The sequence below is a fragment of the Pholcus phalangioides genome, unplaced genomic scaffold (genome assembly GCF_987345545.1).
Source record: "Pholcus phalangioides strain wild (caught in Gottingen) unplaced genomic scaffold, Ppha-v1.0 ptg000042l_1, whole genome shotgun sequence".
Lineage (NCBI taxonomy): Eukaryota > Metazoa > Arthropoda > Arachnida > Araneae > Pholcidae > Pholcus > Pholcus phalangioides.
In genome coordinates this window covers 38,288,032-38,311,936 of record NW_028301628.1, presented here as the reverse complement: position 1 = coordinate 38,311,936, position 23,905 = coordinate 38,288,032, and the positions used below count along the sequence as shown (strand labels likewise).

Here is a 23,905-nt window from a genome sequence, read left to right as displayed (position 1 = left end):
CGCCTTGAAGTTGGGAACCACAGAAAACCAACTTCAGCCGACCACCACTGTGGGGTTCGAACCCCGGATCCTCGCATCGCGAGTCCGTCGCTATAACCACTCGACCACCACAGCGGCAATGACATCAATTTGAACACAGTGGTGATAGAAAAGAGATCAAATTGATACAAAGCAATGAGACACCTTCAAAATGGTAGTTTGATCAAACATAGAACCAAAAATTAAGGAAAAAATTGAGAATAAAATTCATTTATTCAGTTTGAAATATCATAACTTTTGCCCAATGAGAAGATTGTGTTTTGTTGAACACGAAGAAGGCTGGAGAGTTGTCAAAGTGACATCATACCCTTGTTCTGCGGCATAAAATTTCCTGTCTGTGTCGATGAGGCCCATGCAATATATACCTGGGCAGAATAAAATTGGAACACAATAGCATCACACACATGTAATTACTGATAAGAATGAACCATATTTTTAAAACCATATATGAACTCATAAATGAGGGAAACAAATGCACAACACTCTTTCATGAGAAATGCAAAAATTTTTTAGGAACTATACCTTGCAGCTCTTTTGACGTGTTGAGTTCTGTTCTATCTGCACATCGAGCCAACAAATTATATGCCTAGATGCAATAAATGAAAAAAAAAAACCAAATCACAAAGAACAATTGATCAACAAATTCAGTGCTACCTTGTGTGAAGAACACCTCGGTTTACAAAGATTTTTCTCCGTCCTTTTTTTCTGACTTGTCTAACAAACATTTTTGTTGATAAGGATGCACATGCTAACATAAAACAGCCATGTCATAGCTGGATTTCAGCATCAATTATCAGAATTACTGTCACATTTGAGCTCTATTAACTCATGTCCACCTCAGAATATTTTTTTTTTCCAGATGCACTTTCTCTACTCTTTCTGGAAGTTTTTGAACCTTTTCATGTAAAAGAGTTTTTGAACCTTTTCATGTAAAAGAGTTTTAGATTCAGCTTATAGAAAGAGCAGAAAAAGAATAGAAAAGGCATTTAAAAAAAATTAAGAAGCCTATGTTTTGAGAGCATGCGTTCTTTCAGTGCAAGACTAATTAGCATCAAACTGAACAATATGGACATTCTAAGAGCTTATCTTTTCCATCTACATACATCACGCAAAAAAAAATGAACCTGCAAAATCACAGATGGATGGAAACTCGACTGGGTTGTGTCAACACCAGCTTCAGCAGATTAAAACTGGTGTTGGTTGTGTACATAGTGTAAAATAAGATCTTCGGTATCTCATCTTGCTGTAGATCCTTATTTATCCAATTTTGAAGTTGTTCATTTTAATATTTTAATCTTCAATCAGTTTTTGTCTTTCTTATAGCGCTCCTTGGTGTCTTAAAAAAACTTATCTTTAAATTTTGAGCAGTATCTGGAACGAATCAAATCATTTTCCATGGAAATCTATGAAAAATGTTTTAGCTAACAAAGATTTTGGCTAACAAAAGTGATTTTAGAACAAATTATGTTAATTAGCCAAGGTATCACTGTATTCATAGAGCAGGGATATTCTGCAGTCAGTACCATTGAGCTTCATTAGTCAATTTCTAAAATTAGCAGCTGGTCACAACAGAAAACTCAGTGACAGACGCCAGGGACCTGAAAACATGGACTGACGACCCCCCCCCCCCGACCCAATACATAATGAATGTACTAGGGCCATTTAACAACAGATTAAGTCATTAAGTGTTAATAACATAGTAGCTAATTTACTATGCAAACTTTCTGTGCCTGTCACCAAAGAATATTATTTTACAACTAAAGGGGTGAGGTACCCAATACATAATGAATGTACTAGGGCCATTTAACAACAGATTAAGTCATTAAGTGTTAATAACATAGTAGCTAATTTACTATGCAAACTTTCTGTGCCTGTCACCAAAGAATATTATTTTACAACTAAAGGGGTGAGGTAAACTGAAGAGCCAAAAAAACTGGTACAGGCATGCGTATGCAAATAAAGAGATACGGAACCAATCAGATTACGGCGCTGCGGTCGGCAACGCCTATATAACACAACAAGTGTCTGGCATAGTCGTTAGATCGGTTACTGCTGCTACAATGGCAGGTTATCGAGATTTAAGTGAGTTTGAACGTGGTGTTATAGTTGGCGCATGAGAGATGGGACATAGTATCTCCGAGGTAGCGATGAAATTTGGATTTTCACGTACGACCATTTCACGAGTGTACCGTGAATATCGGGAATCCGGTAAAAAATTAAATCTACGACATCGCTGCGGCCGGAAAAAGATCATGCAAGAACGGGACCAACGTCGACTGACGAGAATCATTAAACGTGACAGACATGCAACCCTTCCGCAAATTGCTGCAGATTTCAATGCTGGGCCATCAACGAGTGTCAGTGTGTGAACCATTCAACGAAACATCATCGATATGGGCTTTCGGAGCCGAAGACCCACTCATGTACCCTTGATGACTGCACGACACAAAGCTTTACACCTCGCCTGGGCCCGACAACACAGACATCGGACTGTTGAGGACTGGAAACACGTTGCCTGGTCTGACGAGTCTCGGTTCCAATTGCTTTGAGCTGATGGACGTGTACGGGTATGGAGACAACCTCATGAATCCATGGACCCTTCATGTCAACAGGGGACTGTTCAAGCTGGTGGAGGCTCTGTGATGGTATGGGGCGTGTGCAGTTGGTGTGATATGGGACCCCTGATATGTATAGATACGACTCTTACAGGTACATAAGCATCCTGTCTGATCACCTGCACCCATTCATGTCCATTGTGCATTCCGACGGACTTGAACAATTTCAGCAGGACAATGCGACACCCCACACACGTCCAGAATTGCTACAAATACAAAGTGGCTCCAGGAACACTCTTCTGACTTTAGACACTTCCGCTGGCCACCTAAATCCCCAGACATGAACATTATTGAACATATCTGGGATGCCTTGCAACGTGCTGTTCAGAAGAGATCTCCTCTTACTCCTACAGATTTATCGACAGCCCTGCAGGATTTATGGTGTCAATTACCTCCAGCACTACTTCAGACATTAGTCGAGTCCATGCCATGTCGTGTTGAGGCACTTCTGTGGGCTCTCGGGGGCCCTACACAATATTAGGCAGGTGAACCAGTTTTTTTGGCTCTTCAGTGTATATCAAGTATAGAGACACCATCACCAACAATCTATATTTTAATCAAAATATTTGCTAGAGTTTTTGCTGCGCTCTTGACATTTTTATGCAACTATTTTATTTACTTTGTTTTTCCGATCCCCTCTTTTGATAATAGAAAAACGTATGTCTTTCATGCTGCTGAAAAACCTCTTCAGGAAACATATTATTTGACGAAATCACAAAAAAAAAAATTCTGAACCAAAAATATGTTAAGCAAATAAATTTTTTTTGTTCCATTTCTTTACTTTATTAATAAAAATTTGCATCAAAATTTTTATTTTTATTTGATATTTAAAAATTTGATCAAAAATTTCAGGAGATGAATTTAATTTCTGAAGCACAAAATATGTTGAACAAATAACAAGCCTTGCCAAGTTTTAGTTTTCATATGCTAAAAATGAGTCAGCGAGGACAGGTTTTGAATAGCTAGAGATATTTGTTCTGAAATGAGATTCAAAGCAAGAGCTTGAGAGGAAACTCATTTGGTAATTGCAAGGGGTAAACAGCTTGAACTTCCCATCTTTTGACTTCCTAATTATTGTAACTGGTCAGTTAAAATGGGGACACAATTTTAAAATCATTTGTCATTTTAGATCATATGCACAAATAAATCACTGACGTTAAATGCAATCATTAAGCATACGTAAGAATATGTATATGTAAGTGTATAATCAACAAATTTTTCTAAATGTACCACAAAATGTACCTGATATGAAAGCTCAAGTGATTGAAATTTTTTACTAAGAGGATATTGGACATCATCTGTTTGTTGGACAGCTCCATAACAGCATGGACAACATGCAAAAGCTGCTCCTTGATCCATGCATTTCTTTATCACCAAGTCAGTTGCCACACCACAAGCATGGAGTGAAACACCAACATTGAAACGAGCCTTAAAATAATCCAAGTTGCTCTGAAAAAAATAAGAAAAACATAATGTATACGAGTTAAAAAAAAAAGCAAATCACTACTAACTCTTGTCTGAAATTACATTTTTGTCTCACTACAACGTTTCACCATTCTCATGCTTTATATACAGTGAAACCTCACTATAACGACACGGGATATAATGATAAATCCCCCTACAACAATATTTTTTCAAGTCTTGCTTGGAACTGCCTATAGTCTAATGTTAAACTGCTGCCCCTCAATACAATGGTAATCCTTCTATGATGTTATTTTTTCTCGGTCTGCAGAGTATTTTTAAATCAAGGTTTCACTGTATTACTCCTGGGGAAATTGTACGTCACTTGCCATACCTCCCTGATACAGACAGATTTCCAAACCAGAGTATTTGATTCAATCAATTTATATTCCTTGTTTTGAATTACATCAATTTGCGAGAGATACTGCATGAGCACTGCAATGCCATGATTTATCAATCAAGTGATTATAATCAAAATTTATCATTATCACGGTTTTGCCACCTTAGGTGATTGATTCCATCGCATTGGGATATTTGTTAGGGAATTTAGAAGTATGTATACTATATTTTAATGCCATCTTACTGGGTAAATAGGACTCAAACAATATCAAACCTCTAAATATGTAATATGTTGACTAATGTATTAATTATTTAGAGGCTAACATGAAGGCATTAGTTCACGACCACATGCTTTGATATTTCTAAATAGTAAATGTGAAGTCAGACAAATATGCTTAAAAACATCTGCATTTTGCATTTTTAGCAACTGTAGCAATACCTTTTCATGGGACAAAAAAACAAACAAACAATCCACTTGATGAGCACTGGGTTAGGAACCCAGCTATAAACAGAACATGTCGAGAACCATTGATATATGACAGTGTTTTTCCAACCTTTCTGAATCTAAGGACCAGTAAAATGTCTGAAACAATATGTCAGACCTCGTGTCCCGCATTACGAGACATTCCTGTATTTTTAATGTTTCCAAATTGTTTTATACATTTGTGCTGTATTTTCAATGATGCTTACCTGAATTTGTAATGTTTACTAAAATCAATCATGAGTTAGCAATGTTTTCATAACTTATTATGATAATTATAGCTGTAAATACAAAAATTCATCTTACATATTGCATTAATAAATTCATCTTTAATATGTAATTCAGCTTACATATTTGTCAGGTTCAACATTTTTTTCCTCAATTTTTCAGCGATTTTAACTATAATATAGGATTTTGTCGAATTATGGCAGCTGTTTTGATGGCAATTGACAATGCTCTGTAATTTACTCTAATTAAAATATATATATATATCACAGTTCCCGTTATTTTTCCTTAATGAAATATGCTCATCTGGTCATTTGAATGTTTTTGTCAAATAAATTTTTGTTTACTGAAATTTCTAGCAGCCCTTTATTTCTTCACCCTTCACCAATTTTTGCAAAAATTAGCTAACTTGTCATAAATTGCATCTTTTGACTATAATTGGTGATATCCTGTATTTAAGATCACAATTTCCCACATTTTTAATAAGTATGGTGAACCTAAATATGAATACACAATTTTTATTTGAAAACCCATATGAATATCATTAATATCAATTACAACAAATGAATAATTTTCCATTCAATTAGAATTTAATTATCAAGTCTGACTGCGGACCACCTATGCCACTGCCACAGATCAAAACTTCTCAACGGACACTAGGTTGAGAAATGTTGAAATATGATATATCTGCACATAATCGTACCTGAAAAAATTTGACATTCTTCAATGCCATGAGATCAGCCCTTTTCTTAGCCCTCACAATGGATTCTTCCTTATTTTCCACCAACAGCACCTGGAAATGAAATTTGTATTGAACATTTTTTATCACATTCTGTCGAAAATATTTTTTAGCAATCTGAAAAATGTTTTGTCTTCAGATGACCCATCATTCTTCGGTTGTCAAAACAGAGCACAAATTTGAAATAACTTCTTTACTATAAGCAGTTCTTTACTGAAATCTAAACATGGGGATAGCACAATGTTTTATAGTATTGGTGTGCACCAATTGGCCACTGAAACTTTCCTACGAACACTCTAAATGGCTTTATTACCTCCTTCACTCAAAAAGGAACAGAGTTCTGCTTTCCCTGTTTTTTTGTTTGTCTCTAGGGAAGAGTTGAAGGTCAAATCCTGGGAAGTCAAATCAAATTATGGTTTTCGGTGATGAGAAATAAGAAAAAAAAATTATGGTACTTTGAAAATAATTCATTATAGTGAGGATTTTTATTTGTTAAATAGTGTTTTCAGTTTGATTTTCATCAGAATTTCAGAAAAAATTGAGAATTCTCTACATCAGGGTCTGACTTTATATTGCAACTGTATATTTCTAACTCATCACCACATTCTCAATCATAACATTTGATCAAAATACCAAGTCATTTTCCTACATAACAAAGTAACTTAGTTCCATCAAAAAGTTTGAATGTAGAACAGGGCTTGACAAATCTTAAAAAAGAAAAAAATAGTCACCAGGGGCCCCTTTTCCCATAGAACATTAGAAGCAAGTTCTTTACCTACCAAACCTGGGGCGACCACAGATGGATGGAGCCTTCATTTCCCACCCAACTCCTCTGGTTGAAAATTGTTGTATGGAGATATGTGACCGGAGTTGGTGTGCGGTAAAGTAGTAGCAACAACATAATTTTAACGACAGGTTAATGCTGCCTGTCGATATAATGTGATAACTCCTCTATAACAATATTTTTTCTTGGTCCACAGAGTGTCGTTATATCAAGGTTTCACTGTATTTAAATGGCTGTTTTCAACTAACTTCCAGTAATCCTGCAATTTCGGTAATCTGGCACATCCTGGTCTGATATGTGCCAGATTAGTAAGAGAGTATTGTACTAATATTTTGAACGCCAAACGAGGTCAAACATGAATTAAAAAATCCTGCAACCCCAGAGTCTTAGAGTGACATCATTCAACCAAAACATGATTAGGTACAGCATAGACAAAGAAAGAAGGGAAAAAAAGAAATGAATAGTTTCTAGAAGAGACAAGTTGGAGGAAAAATGAGAGCTTGTGTGTGTGTGTGATAGGGTGAAAAGATTTTTTTTTATACATATCGGCAAGAAGCACGAAAGGTGATGGGTAGCCAACTGTTGTAATTTTTTATCATTTTTTGCAGCTTTACTAATTGCGCTCTGCTGCTATTTTTTTTAATGTGTTTCTGGGTGAGATGAATGCACTTGGATTTTTTCATAATTTTTGGTGGACGGCACCTTGGGACTCTTTTCTTGTAGAAGATGACTTCTGGTCTCATTTTGGTAAACACCCTGACTTATTTTCCAAAAATATTGTGCTGCGCTCAGAGTCTATGATTGGAAACAAAATGTTTAGCACCAATGGGAATCGTATGGCCACCTGGGATTTGTCAAGATCTGATGATATTAATGAAAATGCTGGTATTCAAGAAATTCCATATAGAAAAATTTAATATATCAAATAATGTTCTTATTATATGGAGATTCTACTGTGCTCAAAATTTGGGTACATACCTGGCATGATGGCAGAAGATATGCCAGCAAAAGTCCAACATGGCCCTGGAACATAAATATTAAGATCATTCTTGATCTGGCAAAGAAAAAAAACAATTTTACAATCCACAGGTACAATGTAATGAAGCAAAAAAAAAAAAAAAAGTAATGATAATCTTCAATTTGGTATAGTTTTGAATGCCTATACAAATGGTGAATGAACACCATTTTTCAACTGCTGTATTTTCCTGTGTATAATATGCAGGTTATACATAAATGAAGGAATATTTCACAGTGCAAACTGTATATGTACCACTGAATCACATCTGCAGATTATTTTCTGAGAGGTTGGATTAGAAATAGATATCTAAAAAATTACTGTATTTTAGCTTGTTAATGAACCCTCGTGTATAAGGTAACCTCTGATTTTTTTTTTTTTTGGGAAAAAGTATTCAAAGATATTTTTCATTTATCATAGAAACCATCAAATTCATCATAAGTCTCATCTGATACATCTCAATTAGCTACATCAACTAGCTCATTATCATCATAAATTACAAGGAATTGTGTGTGCGCGTGAGTAATTTAATATATATACTATCCATATTTAAGAAACCCCCTCCTATTTTTTGGCAAAAAGGGGTTCCTTATAGACGTTGAAATAAGGTAATCAGTAAAAAAACTTCTTTTTTAAGATTTATAGGTAGTATAGAGATGTGTGTACAAAAATCTGCAGTTTTTGTTTTTGGTTCCTCACATAACGTTTATGCTCAATGGAGGAGGGGACGACGACTTGATTTTTAAAAGTTAAGCGAGCTATTTGAAATTCTGCTAAGGCTCAAAATTTTTCAGAACACCCACCATTTCCATGTATGTGTGTAGTGTAGCTTAGTTGCCACCAGATGTCTGTGAAACAACAAATATGGCCCATGCCAGGTCAATGGTTGAATGGTCTGCTTTAGACCAAGTAAATGGATTTTTTTTGCTTCCCCCATGAGAATAAGAATTCAACTTTTGAATAATAATTAGAATTATGAGTCAGGAAAATGGGGGGGGGGGACATTGAGATTACACACATGCTTAGGTGAAGAATAACCAAAAAATAGGATGGGGAACTATCTGCCCTAAATAAACATAAAATAAATTTTACACACATTACTTAACATTGAATGTAAAATACAAAAAAGGGAAAAGGTGCCAATGCAAATAGGTGTCATGTATGGTATGTAATCATGCATCATGTACTGTAGGCAGAGCCTTCTATAATATAGAATGCCAAGATGTATAAACGAGTGTATTGTATAAAAAGAATTAAAAAAGCAGGATGAAAACAAATGTGCATGCACTGAATGTGGAAAAAACATTTAATCAGAAAATTACTTGATAGAGGGCATATTTTATCAAGAGAAAGAAGTAAAAGTAGAAATTTCATGACTTCACTGTACAAACTCACTCCTCCAGAACAAAAATCAACGATGACCTGATTAGGCTTGGCAATACTCAGTACAGCACTTACAATACTTTCAAGTTGTTGGCCTTTTCTTTCGACACGATCTTTTGGTAACTCACCTATGAAATAACAATGACAATTCATGCACACACGATCTTTCATCAAGATGCAGTAAGGCAAGATACTTACTACTATCTTAGTAATCTTACTATTATCTAGCAATTTAAATATATTTGGAGTGTGTCTGGAATTAAACACATTTCCAAAAATGTGAGATGGCTACCATTTAAGGGCTACAAACTTGTGTATTTAATGTATTGTGCGGATTGATATTTTTTTTAATGAACATCTTTTATGGGATCCCTTTTTGTGGGCTGCATTTTACCTCCAGACCACAGGTTGTGCACCTAAAATATAAGAGGTATTGGTAAAACTAAGGTCAAATTTTTGTCCTCCTCAGAAACTACCTGTACGTAAGTAGACACTTCCCCTTGTTTGCCTATGAAAAAAAAATTACAGAAATTCAACATTTTCGACTTATCCTCATATTAAATACCCCTTAGGTAAACCACCCATGAAAATTATATCGGAGAATGAAGTGACAATTAATTCCATTTTGTAATCAGAGATGTGATATTTACCAATCAAATACAAATATCAGCAACTTAAAGACAAAGGTAAATGATAAAGTTTTGCATCAGTAAAGAAATATTTGAGTCACCCAGTTTCAAAACTCGTTAAATCCAAAAAATTTGATAATCAAGATTTTCATGCCATTTGGTTCGCTGAGCCAACCAGACAGACACAAAACACTTCTAAACCCTTGAAAATCTGATAATGCTGCAAAACTCTGTAAATCCCTTTTGTCGACTATGCCATTAAACCATTCAATTCGACCTGCATCAAAACTTGTTATATCCTATCATATGCATATTTGGTGCACGTGGCTTGGTTGCAAAACTCGTTAAACTTTGGTTCTTTTTTCCCCTGTTCTTTTTGATATTACAAGTGTCCTATTAATATTTTTCACATATTTTTGTGTTGGTGATGTTGCAAGAAAGCAACAGCATGGTTTAACTTAAGGATTATTTCTTTTACAGTTAACTGTGGGTTTTTTGGTATAGTGTTATTCATCAGTGATTTTATCCACCTTTTTAGTAATTATTTTAAAGTATTTTACATGATTTCATGTCTTCTGAGCACAGAATTTTAACTGATGGTCAGTTTACTCAAACAGCTGCGCCTAGGTCATGCTGCAAGAAAATAAAGACAATGATTGGAAGTAAATGAACATTATCATTATTGGTAAAAAAACCTGTAAATAAGGGAAAATAGTGATGTTTTAACTTGTGCTTTATAATAAAAATGTATTTTATTAAATTTTACACTAGACTGTTTCTAATCTGGCACACATTAGACCAGGGTGTGCTGGATTACTGGAAGTTAAGTGGCATTTGAGTTTCTGTTACACCTGTACTAGAAGTGTTTTTAAAATATTTTAATATAAAGTGCTGGAAGGCATTATATAAATGCTAATGTTTTCCATCAAAATAATTTTCTCTCAAAACTATGTTTTTGGTCAGATAAAAAACTTTTTCAAACACCATTTGTTTAAATGTCTTGAAACTTGGTGTGTCACTCAGCACTGAGATATTACATATTTTAAAGAGAGGATTTCTCATTAAAATTATTTTAAAAAAATTTCATGGTAAAAAATATGAGTAAATTTTGGTGATTTTTGAAAATGTCTGTTTTTGTAGTTAAAATTCAAAATAAATAAATAAATAACCAGCAACGGAAATCCTAAAAGCTCTCGTTAAATTCTACAAAAAAATATTCACAAAATTTGAGAAAAAAATTGAGGGCCAAAAACTTTAATAGAAAATTTTTAAATGTTCCTTAAAGGCAGGGGATTCTACCCATAAGAAAGCACGGGAAGCCAAGATCGTGCACCAACCCCTCTATTAAAAAATCCAAATATCCAATTGAACTGGGTTCATGGCCATGTCGGAGAAAAAGGGAACGAGGAGGCGGACCGATTGGCCAAGGCAGCAACCTTGAACCGTACGATCCTCCTGGAAAAGAAGATTCCAGCAGCGACTGCAAAAAGGATAATAAAGATTCACATCCTTGGAGAGTGGCAGAAATTCTGGGACCACCCCGCCACACATGGGAAGTTAATCCATAGGGTCCTGCCCAAAATACAGTGGAGAGAGAGATCTTGGAGCAGAGAGAAGACGATATTCTTCTCGGGCCACTGGCCGTTCCCCACCCACTTCCTCCGCTTCAGGATCTCAAACAATGACAAGTGCCTGTGTGGAAGCCCATTGCATTATGCAACAGAGTGCGAAAAGACCTCAGAGTTCCACCTGGTTAAGCCGCTCCCTCAGTTGGAGCATGAATGGTTCAAAAGGATGGAGAGAGATGGAAAAGCCCTGGAAACCATCAAGGACCTGGTTAAATTCCTAGAGGCCAAGCAGGAACATCTCCACACCAAGAGAGATGAGATCATCCAGACTCCACATGAAACGCAACAACTGAGGAGGAGCGAAAGACTGAGAGCAAGGGCAGAAGCCGAAGACAGCGTCGATAGGGTACTCTCCCAGGAAATAGAAGAATTAGAAGACGAAGAATACGACACAGAGGGAGAGCAATCGGAGAGAGAAGAAGCGGTCGAAATATGGGAAGACTCTGACTTCAAATAGGATGATCCAGTGAAAGAGTAATCAAGAAACAAAGTCCCAATGATCAGTGTTTAAACTGTGAAGCACCCAACCAAAAGCTGAGGAGCTTTTGAATAATCGAACAACCCCCTCCCCTCATGCTGAAGGACCTGGCACCTGGTCGGACCAATGTGACACGAAGGGCTCACACTAGCCAACAAGCCAACGAGGGAAGACATGGTCCAGGACCTGGCCTGGACACGGCGGAGGGCTCACCCGAGCCAACAAGCCAATGAGGGAAAACATGGTTCAGGACCTGGCGCTTGGCCACAGAGAGGAACGGGGGCTCGGGCTCAATAAATCTGGAAAGGACATCAGAAGAGCTCATCGGAATAAATTGTATATTGTATAATAGAAATATTTAAATCTGTATATACTTTTTTTTTTTTAATGTGTCTTTATATTCAATGTTCATGTATTTTATATTTTATATGCATAATAAAGCACCCGACATCGCCCAGCCCCTCATCCGGGCAATGGCTAAAATTGACAATGGTCGATAGAGCCTGGGCGGTGCGCGGAATAAAATGAAAAATGAATGAACCAACCCCTCTTAATTGAATAAAATCTCATTTAAACGATGCAAACTTCTGCACACAGATATGCTTTCCTCTTTTATGCTCAAAGTAAACCCATCTAAAAATGTCGAATTACTGGACAGGCCAGGCTAGCGCATGCCAGATTAACATATTTTAATATTTTATAAAATTTTTGTTGCTTTTTTTTCAAAGAAGAATGGGAACAATAATGAACTATATATAGGTAGTTGCAAAATTTAATAAATTCTTCATACAGCATTAAAACTCAGTAAATCCAAAACATTATGTTAAATAACACAAAAACTGTGCCAAATTTAGGAAAAGCATTTATGGAACAGAATTGAGAAAGAACTTTTCCATAGAAATGTTAAATTCCAAGTACACTACTTCTACTTTACCGCACACCAACTCTAGTCATATATCGCCACACTGCTATTTCCAACCAGTGGAGTTAAATGGGAAATGAAGGCATGATCTATTAGTGGTCGGCCTACGTTCGACAGGTAAAGAACTTGTTTCTGAAGTTCTATGCCCGGATTTGAACCCATGGACCTTGACAGTTACCTTTATAGTGGAAGACGAGCATCTTACCACTGCACCACTCAGGCTAAATTTCAAGCAGTCAGCTTATAAAGCACAACTCTACAGAAGTTTTTTTTAACTTTCTTTAAAAAAGTCTGGATGGAACTTAATGAGTTTTGCAACTGGCCGACTCATTTATACTCATCTGACCTCCAGAAGGATGAAGAGTTGATGGTAACTTGTTCCAATCCAGGGCACTGAAATGAAGTTGCTTGACATGAGGAGCAATATGGTTTTCCTTGAAATAAAAGTGTTTAAACTGGTATAAATACTCTGCAATCTTGTGGGAAAAAAATCGATGAAATTATAAAACTCTTTCTCTTCCCATAAACTATCAACAATTATTAGTAAAAAATTAACCTTCAAAGATTGGATGAGATCAGATGGATCAAAATTCCGGCACTTTACTTTGTTGTCAGGTAATGTTCTGAAAAGATAAGAGGATATTTTTTAATTTGTTTGAAACTGTGCATATTTATTTTCTAGACAGCTATGAAGCATTGAAATGCTTAGAAAAACCGCCAGTAAATAAAATACAGAGAAACCTGTATAAAAAATTTGGTCATCAGTTTCTTTATTCCATGTTTTACTGACCTTTTCCAGAATATAACATGTAATTAACATTTAAAAAATCAACTTTACAATCAACAAAATCTAAATTTTTTCATTGTGGCTTTAAGCCAGCATTTCCCAAACAAATACTTTTAGTTGTGGACCCCCCTCCGCATATCTTGGTGTCTGCCATGGACTTCAGTGAGAATGTTCTTGAACAATGGAGGCCATTTTATCCAGTGCTAGTAAATGTAATTAAATGTGATGCAATAGCAATGCAATCTACCGAACTGCAAAAGAATTAAAACAATGTTCCACACCCCTATTGAAAGCTGTCACCCTACATACATTTTTGTCAAATCATAGCAATATTAATGCAGCAGTTCGCCAACGTTGCAGCAGTGCTTTTGAACATTAATTTAATTAATTTTTTTTTTAAAGTATATAATTTATTTATATTTTTTTTCAACTTTGCATTGGAGTATTTTTTCAATATATATAATTTTACAATTTGACCATGGACTCCCTAGGGGTCCAGGCACTCCTCAATTGGGAACAGCTGCTCTAAGCAATAAGTAATATTTCTGTTACTAGTTCCACACACCATCTTTTGTCATTCTGTGGACAACTGGTGTTTTATTGGTTCCTGGATGACTTAATTATCACCTGCCAAGAGCAGATGCAAATGCCACTACTCAGGAAATACAAAAGCTTGTGTGCGTGAGTGCTAATCTTTACTTAGAGAGGTGGAATGTTTAAAAGCTGGAGAGTTTGAATTCCAGTCACTTGTCTGGTGAAATGTATTGGAGATTCATGTTTCTCTGTTATTGTTAGTTTGTTTTGGAATATTCATGTAGCTTAGCAGCATTTTCAACCAAGGAGTGGGAGGGAAGAAGTGTGTGCTTTACGGTTAGTATGCATATACATTGGTGAAGAATAAAATCATATTGAATCTTCTCAGGAAGAGGACTAAAACGAATATAAGAAAGCAGCAAAGGTCCTTACTCCCACCTTTTCAGAAGCTACGGACATGTTAAAAAACACAGTTGAAGCTTGAAAATCACATTTTTTATTTTCTAAATTGACATGAAGATTCAGTGCAATGTTTAAGAGCATCCAAAAGAAAGAACATTCAAATCACAAATGAAATAGTTTTTGTGATCATTTGCGTTTTATATAGGCATGTTAATGATTGCATTCAATACATTTACATAATTATTAAGTATTTTTGATTTTTTTTGTGAAAGTACAGTCATCCCAAATTGATGAACTGGATAATTCAAATTTTGGATAACTCAAACATTTTTTGCTGTCCCCTTCAACTTCGAATTAACTAAGTTTGACTTTAGCAAATTCAGTGATAACCAAGCCAGACTTAGGCAGGTGCAAAGGGTGTGGTCCCATTAAGCCACTGAATTATAGGTGCTGCAAAAAGGGAAAGAATACTTTGATTTCACTTTGACTGCAACTTCTTAACAACGCAATAGCTTAAAGTTCTGTCGAAGACCTCTAAAATTCTGACATAGAGCCTGTTGGCCTAGGTTTTTGACAGAACACACACCCCAAGCCAAGAGAAGAGTGCTGGTGGAACTGGTGCTCCTGGCGTTAGACCGGGAGGGGGGGGCTAAATCTTTATTTTAAAATTATTCAAAATTACACGGGGGGGGGGAAAGCATAATCTTGCTTGGCTGAAAGAGCATCTAGTTCTGGTCTTGGGTAGATAATTATCTATATCGATTCTGTAGCCCAACCTTCAAGTGACTGGGGGAAACACTTGATTTTTTTTTCTTTCTGGGCCCTGGGTACTGTTGTCCAAATTTATTGCCAAATGGTTTCTTTCATGACCATGAAATAGTAGCTTGGTAGCCATTCTCGGGTGCCAATGTAGACATGGTGTGCACCAGGGTGTTCTTGGACACTGGGGGATTGAGGAAACCCAATTTTATAGAGGACTGCAAAGCTATTTTTTCACCAGGCCGCAAAATATTTAAGCCCATCCCTGAGTGATATTTTTCGGGCATGTAAATATTTGGAAATTTGTCAAGCCCTGGAAATGAATAATGATAACATTGGTGAATAAAATGGTTTTTGTTCAAAATCACACAATAATAATCACATCATCAAATTGTTAATAAACAGATTGTTCTTGCAGAAACTGAAGAAAAATTATTGAACAAGAATAAGTACACTCAGTGTAATGTGAGAAAAGATTACCTGCAGAATAAATTAACATCAGACTTCTTCATTTCAATACCATCTGTTTCAGGGTTCTTATCACATGAACAGTGCAATTCCTGACTTGGTAACAGAAGATCCCATGAAAATCTCGCAGTAACTTCTCTGACCAGTGGTATTGATAGCATACTTTCAAACCACTTCATGGTTTTCGGAAATACTTGCCAAATACATGATGGTTCATCTTTCTATGGAAATGCATGCATATGTTTCCATAAATGTAATAAATTGGTTATTATAAGTTAACCAGTTATTATGCATACTTACCAATTATCTTGGCATATTTGATAAATTTACCATCACTTTTACAGCGAATATGCATAATACCCCAAGCATTGTTGCTACAATACCCCTAGCAAATAGACATGCCTTAATCGGTTAATGGCAGTTAAGGAAAAGGATATAGGCTATCAAGAGAGTTTGAGTAGTGGATCAGCCTTGTGGCCAATCAATCCCCCTCCTCGGACAATGCTCATATCCAGGCCTTTGCTGAAAATTTTGCTTTTGTGAAAAGGTCAGTTAATGTATCACAGCTAGCAACAAAGGCAACTGTTTCATTTTCTCTGAACTTTCATGTATGCTGGAATTATCTCTGTCAATCATTTTTCTTATTTTCAATTCATTGATTCTGCACGTTCATTAGTTCGCAGACAGTTTCTTTCATTAGGTCGGTCCTGATCTTATTTGGTTTTGGAATTATTTCTTTCATCAATTAAAAACTTCTTTTAGTTTGAAAAATTTTCATTAATTTACATGTAATGGTGTCTATATCTCTTTGTATGGACATTTTTCAGTATTCCTGTATATTCTGTAATAATATGTGACTTTTTTAGACGCCAATTTTCCTCTCCCATAGAATATATAAAATCAGGGCTAAGAGCCCAAAAATTATTAAGACATCTCTGGCCCTTGGTATTATTTTTGCACAGGGCCCTGCGTCTGGTAAAGGCGGCCCTGGGGGTTGGGGATATGAAGCAAGATTGCTTTTGAGATAATGGTGAATAAATGGAATAACTCACGCTCGGTAGTCATGAATCACCGTTGACCACAGTCAACTGAAGTTGGTTTTCTGTGGTTCTCAATTTTGAGGCGCAAATGCGAGCCAATCATCCTGTTAAAAAGTCTTGCCACAGAGAGCAACAGGCCTACAATGGCACAAATCTTCAATCATTGCACTTCACGCATAATCTGAAAAACTGATGGCAGCACCACACATAACTAGCATTACACAGTAACAAACTCCATGTTAGGTTCACAACACATACATGCACATTCCAGTATGTACCAGTTCGTTAGAAATTCCACAAAGGAATGTGGATGAGGTGCATGTGCAGTTACGTAATGGTAGTCAAAGAATCCTACCGCAGTTAACATGTTTAAAAATAAATGTGATATTTGTGTAGGTAATGGTCGAGAAGCTATCTATCCATTTCTTATGGGCAACGTGTTTTTTTAGTTTCTAATTTTTTTTAATTGTGAAACAAATTTCTTCATTAAAGAAATTTTTTTTGATTTGGTGAAATAAGGCCTTAAAATTTGTACTTACGATCAAAAAATAGACACAAGGCAGGGTGATTATGTCGGCTAGTGTTAGGTCGATCCCTTCGAGAAAGGAATGTTCAAGTTCATCAGAACCATCATCGATGATTTGTAGTTTCTTTATGTCCTCCGTCAGCCCATTATAACTTGACTGACAGCTGTTATCTTCAGGTACCTTAAGAGAAGACTGGAGTAGAGCTTTGCGTTTCCTCATAACGTCTTGTTTTCTTTTCCCTATGTTGTGTGTCTTTACAGGATTACATAGATGAGACTCTAACTTCAACAAGCAACTGTGATTAACTGTACATCCCTTCCTTTTTCTGCTAAATGGAATAAATAAAAGAAGGGAGTGTAACATGAAGTAAACTCATCATGTCACAGACAAGAAACTAAATCAACGTTGCCCCAAGTTGCTGCTGAGGTACTACATACTACTAAAAAGGAGTTGGCTAGTTGTGTCTTCAGACTAGAGGCAAAACCAGGGGTGGATCTATAGCTCACTATTGGGAGGGGTGATTTTACAAATCGCTAAAAAATTAGTCTCAGTATGAGCTGACTATATGTCCAGCATTTTGTCCTGTATATCTTGCATATCTAAATTTTTTTCACAGCTCTCTATGGTCTCCTTAATCACCTGTCACATAGCTCCCCTTGCACTACATTTTCTCCCATGGCTCCCTTTAAAATATCCCAGTACCACGGGGGGAGTATATGGTGCCCAGTAAAGAACCACTGCCCTGAACAATGAACATTATCCAAGATGTGATCAAAGAGTCATAAAAGTGGCAAGCCTACAGCAGAAATGATTTCAGTTGAAATTTCCCCCAATTTTTTTTATGGATTACCTGGCAAAAAAATCTCAGGACTAAGGTACCGCACTTGCCCGGTATGCGAGAGGACCCACGATAGAATAATGGAGGGGACAAAAAAATTTGGCACTAATGTCTAGAAAATAACTTTCTCTGATATGTTGTTGGTTAGAAAAGTAACACACCTTTCTTTACTGTCGCCACCTGGAGTGCAATTGCTGAATTTTTTAGAGAGACTGCAACATCTCTACTCAAGGCATCACACTACTATGCATGTTTGCTCGATAAAGAGAAGTACTTGCCTGATGTATATATAGGTAATGCCTGGTATGTAAGGAGAACTGGGTTCGAGTCACAGTGGAGATGAAAGAAATTTTCTTTCCAAAGTTTCACCTCGGCACTAATGTCCAGAAAATTTCTTTCTTTGATATGTTGCAGGCCGAAAAAGCAACATTTTTCTCAACTGTGAGTGTATTCTCACTTCTAAGGAGCTATTGAAAAAAAAAAATGCTTTCAACTTACATATTAGAAGTTTCTTTTGCAGCATTTGGTAATTCCACTTCACAAAATTTAGTCCACACCGAATTCTGCAGAGAAAAAAAATGCATCAAATTAATATAATTGCGACCAATGTTCCCTTTAAAAGCCTCACTCCTCCCAGTTAATCTTAAAACTATTTTTGAAATTATGGCTAATGGCACGGATTCTTATAAACCGTTTGTCGTAGTGAGATATGGATACTGATGCGCTTTTTAGGTGCTTTGAAGGGGTTCTTTATTAGACTATTCTGAGGAGCAGCGGATAAACATTTACTGAAGGAAGAAGCTGTGGCAGGTAAACACTCCAGAACAGCTGACTTACGGACTAAACATAAATGTTAAGTACCCCATTCACACACACACAAAACTGCAATAAATACATACATACAAGATTTGCAAAATATATGAGGAAAATTTTAAAAGCGTTATTTGTAACAGCTAAAACAGTGCATAGAAGTCATAAATTGAAAATGGGAAAAAAAATTGGTTTCCCACATTGTAATCTGGGGCCAGTCAGACGCTTAAACAATTTTATGTAATTAAAAATTAATGATAAAATCATCAAGTGATATTGCACATTTATGTATCCATCTTATAAAAATTTTAGGATAGCTGTGAGTAATCATGACCGAACTCTTTTCTGAAAACAAACTAAAAAACAGATAAGATCTAGAAGGCATGTGAGTGGATGAGAAAAATTGAAGACTAAATGGCTAATAGAATAAAAATAACGTAAACTTCTGAAATCAGAGAAAAATCAACTTACTTCAGAGCATGCGGAGAGGCAGCCACCACGAAACCCCTGCAAGAATGAAATATGCCGTAAGGAACTGATTAGAAACACTGAGATAATTATCAACAGTGGGACGTATATATCACGAGATACTTTTAATCATGCTACTATAAAAAAAATTCTTAAGGGATACACAGGATGTCCGTAAAATTTACAAACACCTTGTATTTATTGACTGAAATTTTTTTATATTATTTATGAATGAAGATAATGCATAAAGAAATTGCACAGATAAAAAGTTTTACTCACTAATAAATTTTGCATAAAATTCCGAGAGGCTGAATTTTTTTCGAGCATTTTGATTGTCCATCTTAGAACAGAACATAAACCACTGACATAAAAACTATTGCATCCGGATATTATGAGTGGCACTTTACAGAAAAGTTCCTAGAAAAAAAAGGGAAAAGAAAATTTTTGATGTATAAAAAGCGCGTGCATCACTTAACACGGTGGTTCTCAAATTTTTGTCATCCGCAGCTCCTTTGTCCAATTCCTGATTCATCTGCGGCTCCCCAGAATAGTTTGGTAGATATTTTTCCATAATAAAACAACCACTTTAAATCATAAATAGGAATGCAAATAAATACGAAGTACGAAAGCCTGGATAACCAAGTGAAGATCGATATGTAGGTCAAAAGAAAATTCACATTCCTCTGAGGGGAATCAAACTATCAATCTCTCACTGTCCAATATTAAAATGTTCAAAAATTACCGGAAAAGGCAATGGGGGTCACACACACACCCCTTCCCGTCTTTCTAGTAGATATAGTCAGTGACGTCTTAAGGCACGGCCCGGGGGCCTCAAGAGAAAAGGGCCTCACAAAAATGAGACTTGGTTGAAATTTTCAAGAATTTGCCAGGTAGGGCCGCAGAAATATCACTCCGCCCGGGGGCCCATGATGCTCTTAAGACGGCCCTAGATATAGTCTGTCCTTCAACCCGTCTTTCTAGTGTTAATCTACTTTGTTATGGTGCCAAATGCATGACTGAGTTGATTTTTTAGTTGGCGCTTGCTTTCTTACAAAGATTTTTAACAGCTGGCTGATGCGAAGATATATTTTTTGGAAAGAGAAAATTCAACTGCCCCTGCGGGGAATCGAACCCACGTCCTTTCACTTTCCAGGTGAACACCCTAGACCACTACACTACAGAGCCAACAAATATCTCAATCTTTCCTTGGAGCTCGTGTGCACTGAACAAGATCGTACATGGACGGTCGGACCTAACTCAGTCCAAAGCTCACAATTGCTGACGATGCCACCAGATGGTGACTTATCCGAGGATGATGTCACTCTTTCCTACCCAATACAAAGGTTTAGACGATACAAGAATTTCTAAAACCATGTCAGGTTTGCTATTGAACCCTTTACGATCAGGATGACATTGCGCCCAAACACCAGTGGAATAAATTCAATCCACCTGTTCATTCAACCTTTTTCTCCCCTGATCGCAAAGGTTCATTATAAGCCTATAAAATAAATTTATGTGTATTTTCCCCTCTATCTGTTCTCCCAACACAGTGATACCTCAATGAGATAATGATCAACTGGTAACGGGCAACTAAGATAACGATGGTGCCGGTTCTCCTCAGCTCTTTTCGTCCTCCTTGTTCTCCACGGCATTTTTCCCTGCATACACACATAATGTAACTAAAGGGAGGACTCATTAATGAGAAGAGAGCTAATACACACAACATACCTCTGTAGTAGTAGGAGCCTGAATATTTTATTAAGAGAACACAAAGTAAAGATACATAGGTACACATAACTGCCTAGTGGCGACATCAAGTGAACAAATCCGAAACTTACATTTTCAATAGTAACTTTCTCAGAACTAATCCTTCTGTTATACAGTGGAATACTGTTATAACGAAAATCTCAGTTTAACAAACACTTTTCTAATTCCCCCAGATAAGTTTCCATAGGAACAATACAAAAACCCAAAAACCCGGAATTCCTTTATAACAAAATTTCGGTAAAACGAAGTGATTTCTCCAGTATCTTGGAGTTCGTTATAACGGGATTCGACTGTATATACAGTACATAGAAGTGAGAAAAAGAACAAGTAAAAAAAAACTACAAGTTTGTAGGTGAGGGCGAAAAAAGCAAGGCGCTGTACTATTACTTTCTTATCCAATATATCTCTGTACTGTTCCTCCCCAACCTATTTTTTTCTTTCTTTCTCTTTTTTTAACATGGAACGAGGATACTACATTTATCGCCTACACGTCTAATACTGATCATTCAAATTCATCCCCACCAGGTTGTACCCGAAGGGATTAAATTACATTAAAAATGTAAAAAATTTTCCACGCAAGAAGTGCAGTTAATGCACAAATTTTTTTTTTTTCTTCATGCAGGGTTGGTTCTTTGTTGGCAGAACTGAATTTCAGTATCATAACAGGAATACACGAATTACAACAGTGTTTTTTAGATTTCATTCTGACTGTAGCAGCTTTGTTACCTTGCCAAACAGTAGTATACCATTCACTGGGAACTGACCCAGAAATTAACTGCGTGTAAGCAGGGCCACAACTAGGCGCTTCGCAGCAGGAACAAGCATGCATTTCAGCGCCCCCTCATGTTGAAGGATAGGTTAAAGCAGTGATTCCCAATGTGGGCGTTAACGCCCCCTGTGGGCGATGGAATGTTCCAGGTTGCGGTAGGAGCTACAAGTATAACAGGATCCTATGGCGTAGGTTACGTTGGGAGCGATGGAAGAAAAAAATTTCTGAAGGGAGCGATGGGACAATAAAGATTGGGAAACTATGGGTTAAAGGGTGAAATTTACGCTCCCTCTGGTCCGGGGCACCAGCCCACCTGCTCCCCTCTAGTTGCGGCCCTGCATGTAAGATACCTTGGGGTTTAATTTTATCTTGACGCCACCCCCCCCCCCCCATCCTGAGTAACTCATTATTTTTTCAACACAAATGACGTCATACATACGGGTACTTCACTTTCTCTGGTCCAAGATATGGCGCTGAATTTAGCCAGTCCGGAGATGGGCACCTCAAAGTGATTCGTCCTTGACTGGGAGTCCACGAAGCACAGCTGTAAGTCATAATTGTCACAGCAAGAAAGGCAAAACAACGAGATGTAGGTCTCTATCGACACGTTCGTTGTCACCACGTGGTCCGAGTCGGATTTGTAACCCTCCAAGTAAACAACGAATCGTGATGGAGAAAAATCGCTGTCTTGCATGGCGACGACGGTAACACGTGCATCACCCTTCCAAAAATGTAAACAAAACACAACGACCATCGTCAAGTCTACTGACTTCGCAACAGTATGCAGGAAAGCTCATTCGTGATTCGTCAAAATTATTACGTAACAGAAGACTGCAACCACCGAATATATTACGACGGCTCTAACTGTCATTTTTCTGGAAATAAACTTTGATACGGATAGATCATGCATTTCTACGAAAATTGAGGATTAAAAATATTGATTTTATTAGCATTCATATCTTTTAATGATATTTTTGGGTAAAAAGTCCAAAGAAAGCAAAAAAAAAAAAAATCAACCCCCCCCCCATGTCTGAATGACATATTGTACTTATGTCGCCATCTAGCAGTGACAGATTGAGACATATGAGTTTCTTAAATACTCCAATAGATGACAGCAGTCATTCCACTTTGAATGAAAAAATTAAAATGTAAAACTTCAGTAAGTAGATTTTGAGTTTTTATAGTAGATTCATATTCATACTCAGTAATAAAGTCGTACGCTAACTAATATAATATAACTGTAATTATTTGATTTACGAATTTTTACTAATTATATCAATGACTAGTTTTGTTAATTATTTGAATTAAATTTAATTTTTGTTCTTAATTTTTTTTATGGTACTTTTCGAAATTTGGGACTCAAAATTCCTCCGAAGAGATTCCTTGAGGTGCAGGGGCGTAGCCAGAAATTTCGTTCGGAAGGGGGTGGGGGGGACCAAAGTGACAGAACAATGGATTTGGCCATCTTTTTCCCTTTTTTCGGTCATTTTCTCACATTTCGGGGTCACTCGCTACGCCCTTGTAGAGTTGGTATTTCTCATTCTGGGGCCATATGCACTCCTCCCTCGCGCAGGGCAGGCCACCCTTACCCCACCAAGGCAGAGGCACATTTATGGTTTGCCGCCCTCCTTCCCTTCTACTCTAATTCTCTTGAGTTTACTCTTTCCGCGAATTCGTCACCCTGTGCAATAACCCGCTTAGCCTCCCTCTGCTCATCCTGCAGGTGCACCTGTGTTTCTAAGAGCCAGTACGTCGGACTGCTATATCCAATGGCTACAGCTGAAATAGAAGACATCATTGACGTCAAAGCTTCGCGCTGAGGCTTTCTGCTGTAGAAGGTGTTGACTAGGCCCTGACGTCACGGCCGTCTTGAGAGGATCACGGGTCCCCGGGCCAGGTGGTTTTTCTGAGGCCCTACCAGGTAAATTCTAGAAAATTTCAACCAAATCTCATTTTTGTGAGGCCCCCTCCCCCGTTCTCTTGAGGTCCCCGGGCCGT

General features: G+C 37.0%; 1 protein-coding gene across 3 annotated transcripts; it reads right to left on the bottom strand.

The window, feature by feature from the left end:
• Positions 1 to 233: 233 nt before the first annotated feature.
• LOC149065002 (glutathione S-transferase C-terminal domain-containing protein) lies at positions 234 to 22,635 on the bottom strand. 3 transcript variants are annotated; one of them, XM_089254815.1, is made up of 14 exons: positions 22,347 to 22,635; positions 19,651 to 19,788; positions 19,375 to 19,410; positions 18,592 to 18,656; positions 17,268 to 17,583; positions 15,701 to 15,909; positions 13,295 to 13,361; positions 13,085 to 13,172; positions 9,094 to 9,209; positions 7,658 to 7,706; positions 5,864 to 5,949; positions 3,897 to 4,103; positions 562 to 625; positions 234 to 404 (listed from the first exon to the last, which is right to left on the bottom strand). In XM_089254815.1, the coding sequence occupies exons 1-14, from the start codon at positions 22,599 to 22,601 to the stop codon at positions 268 to 270; spliced, it is 1,833 nt and encodes a 610-aa protein (XP_089110941.1). In that variant the 5' UTR covers positions 22,602 to 22,635; the 3' UTR covers positions 234 to 267. The 3 variants fall into 3 exon arrangements, with proteins under 3 accessions (XP_089110941.1, XP_089110940.1, XP_089110942.1); XM_089254814.1 differs by having other exon boundaries at positions 5,864 to 5,953; positions 7,662 to 7,706; XM_089254816.1 differs by having other exon boundaries at positions 5,864 to 5,953; positions 7,662 to 7,706; positions 17,268 to 17,580; positions 22,347 to 22,634.
• Positions 22,636 to 23,905: the final 1,270 nt, after the last annotated feature.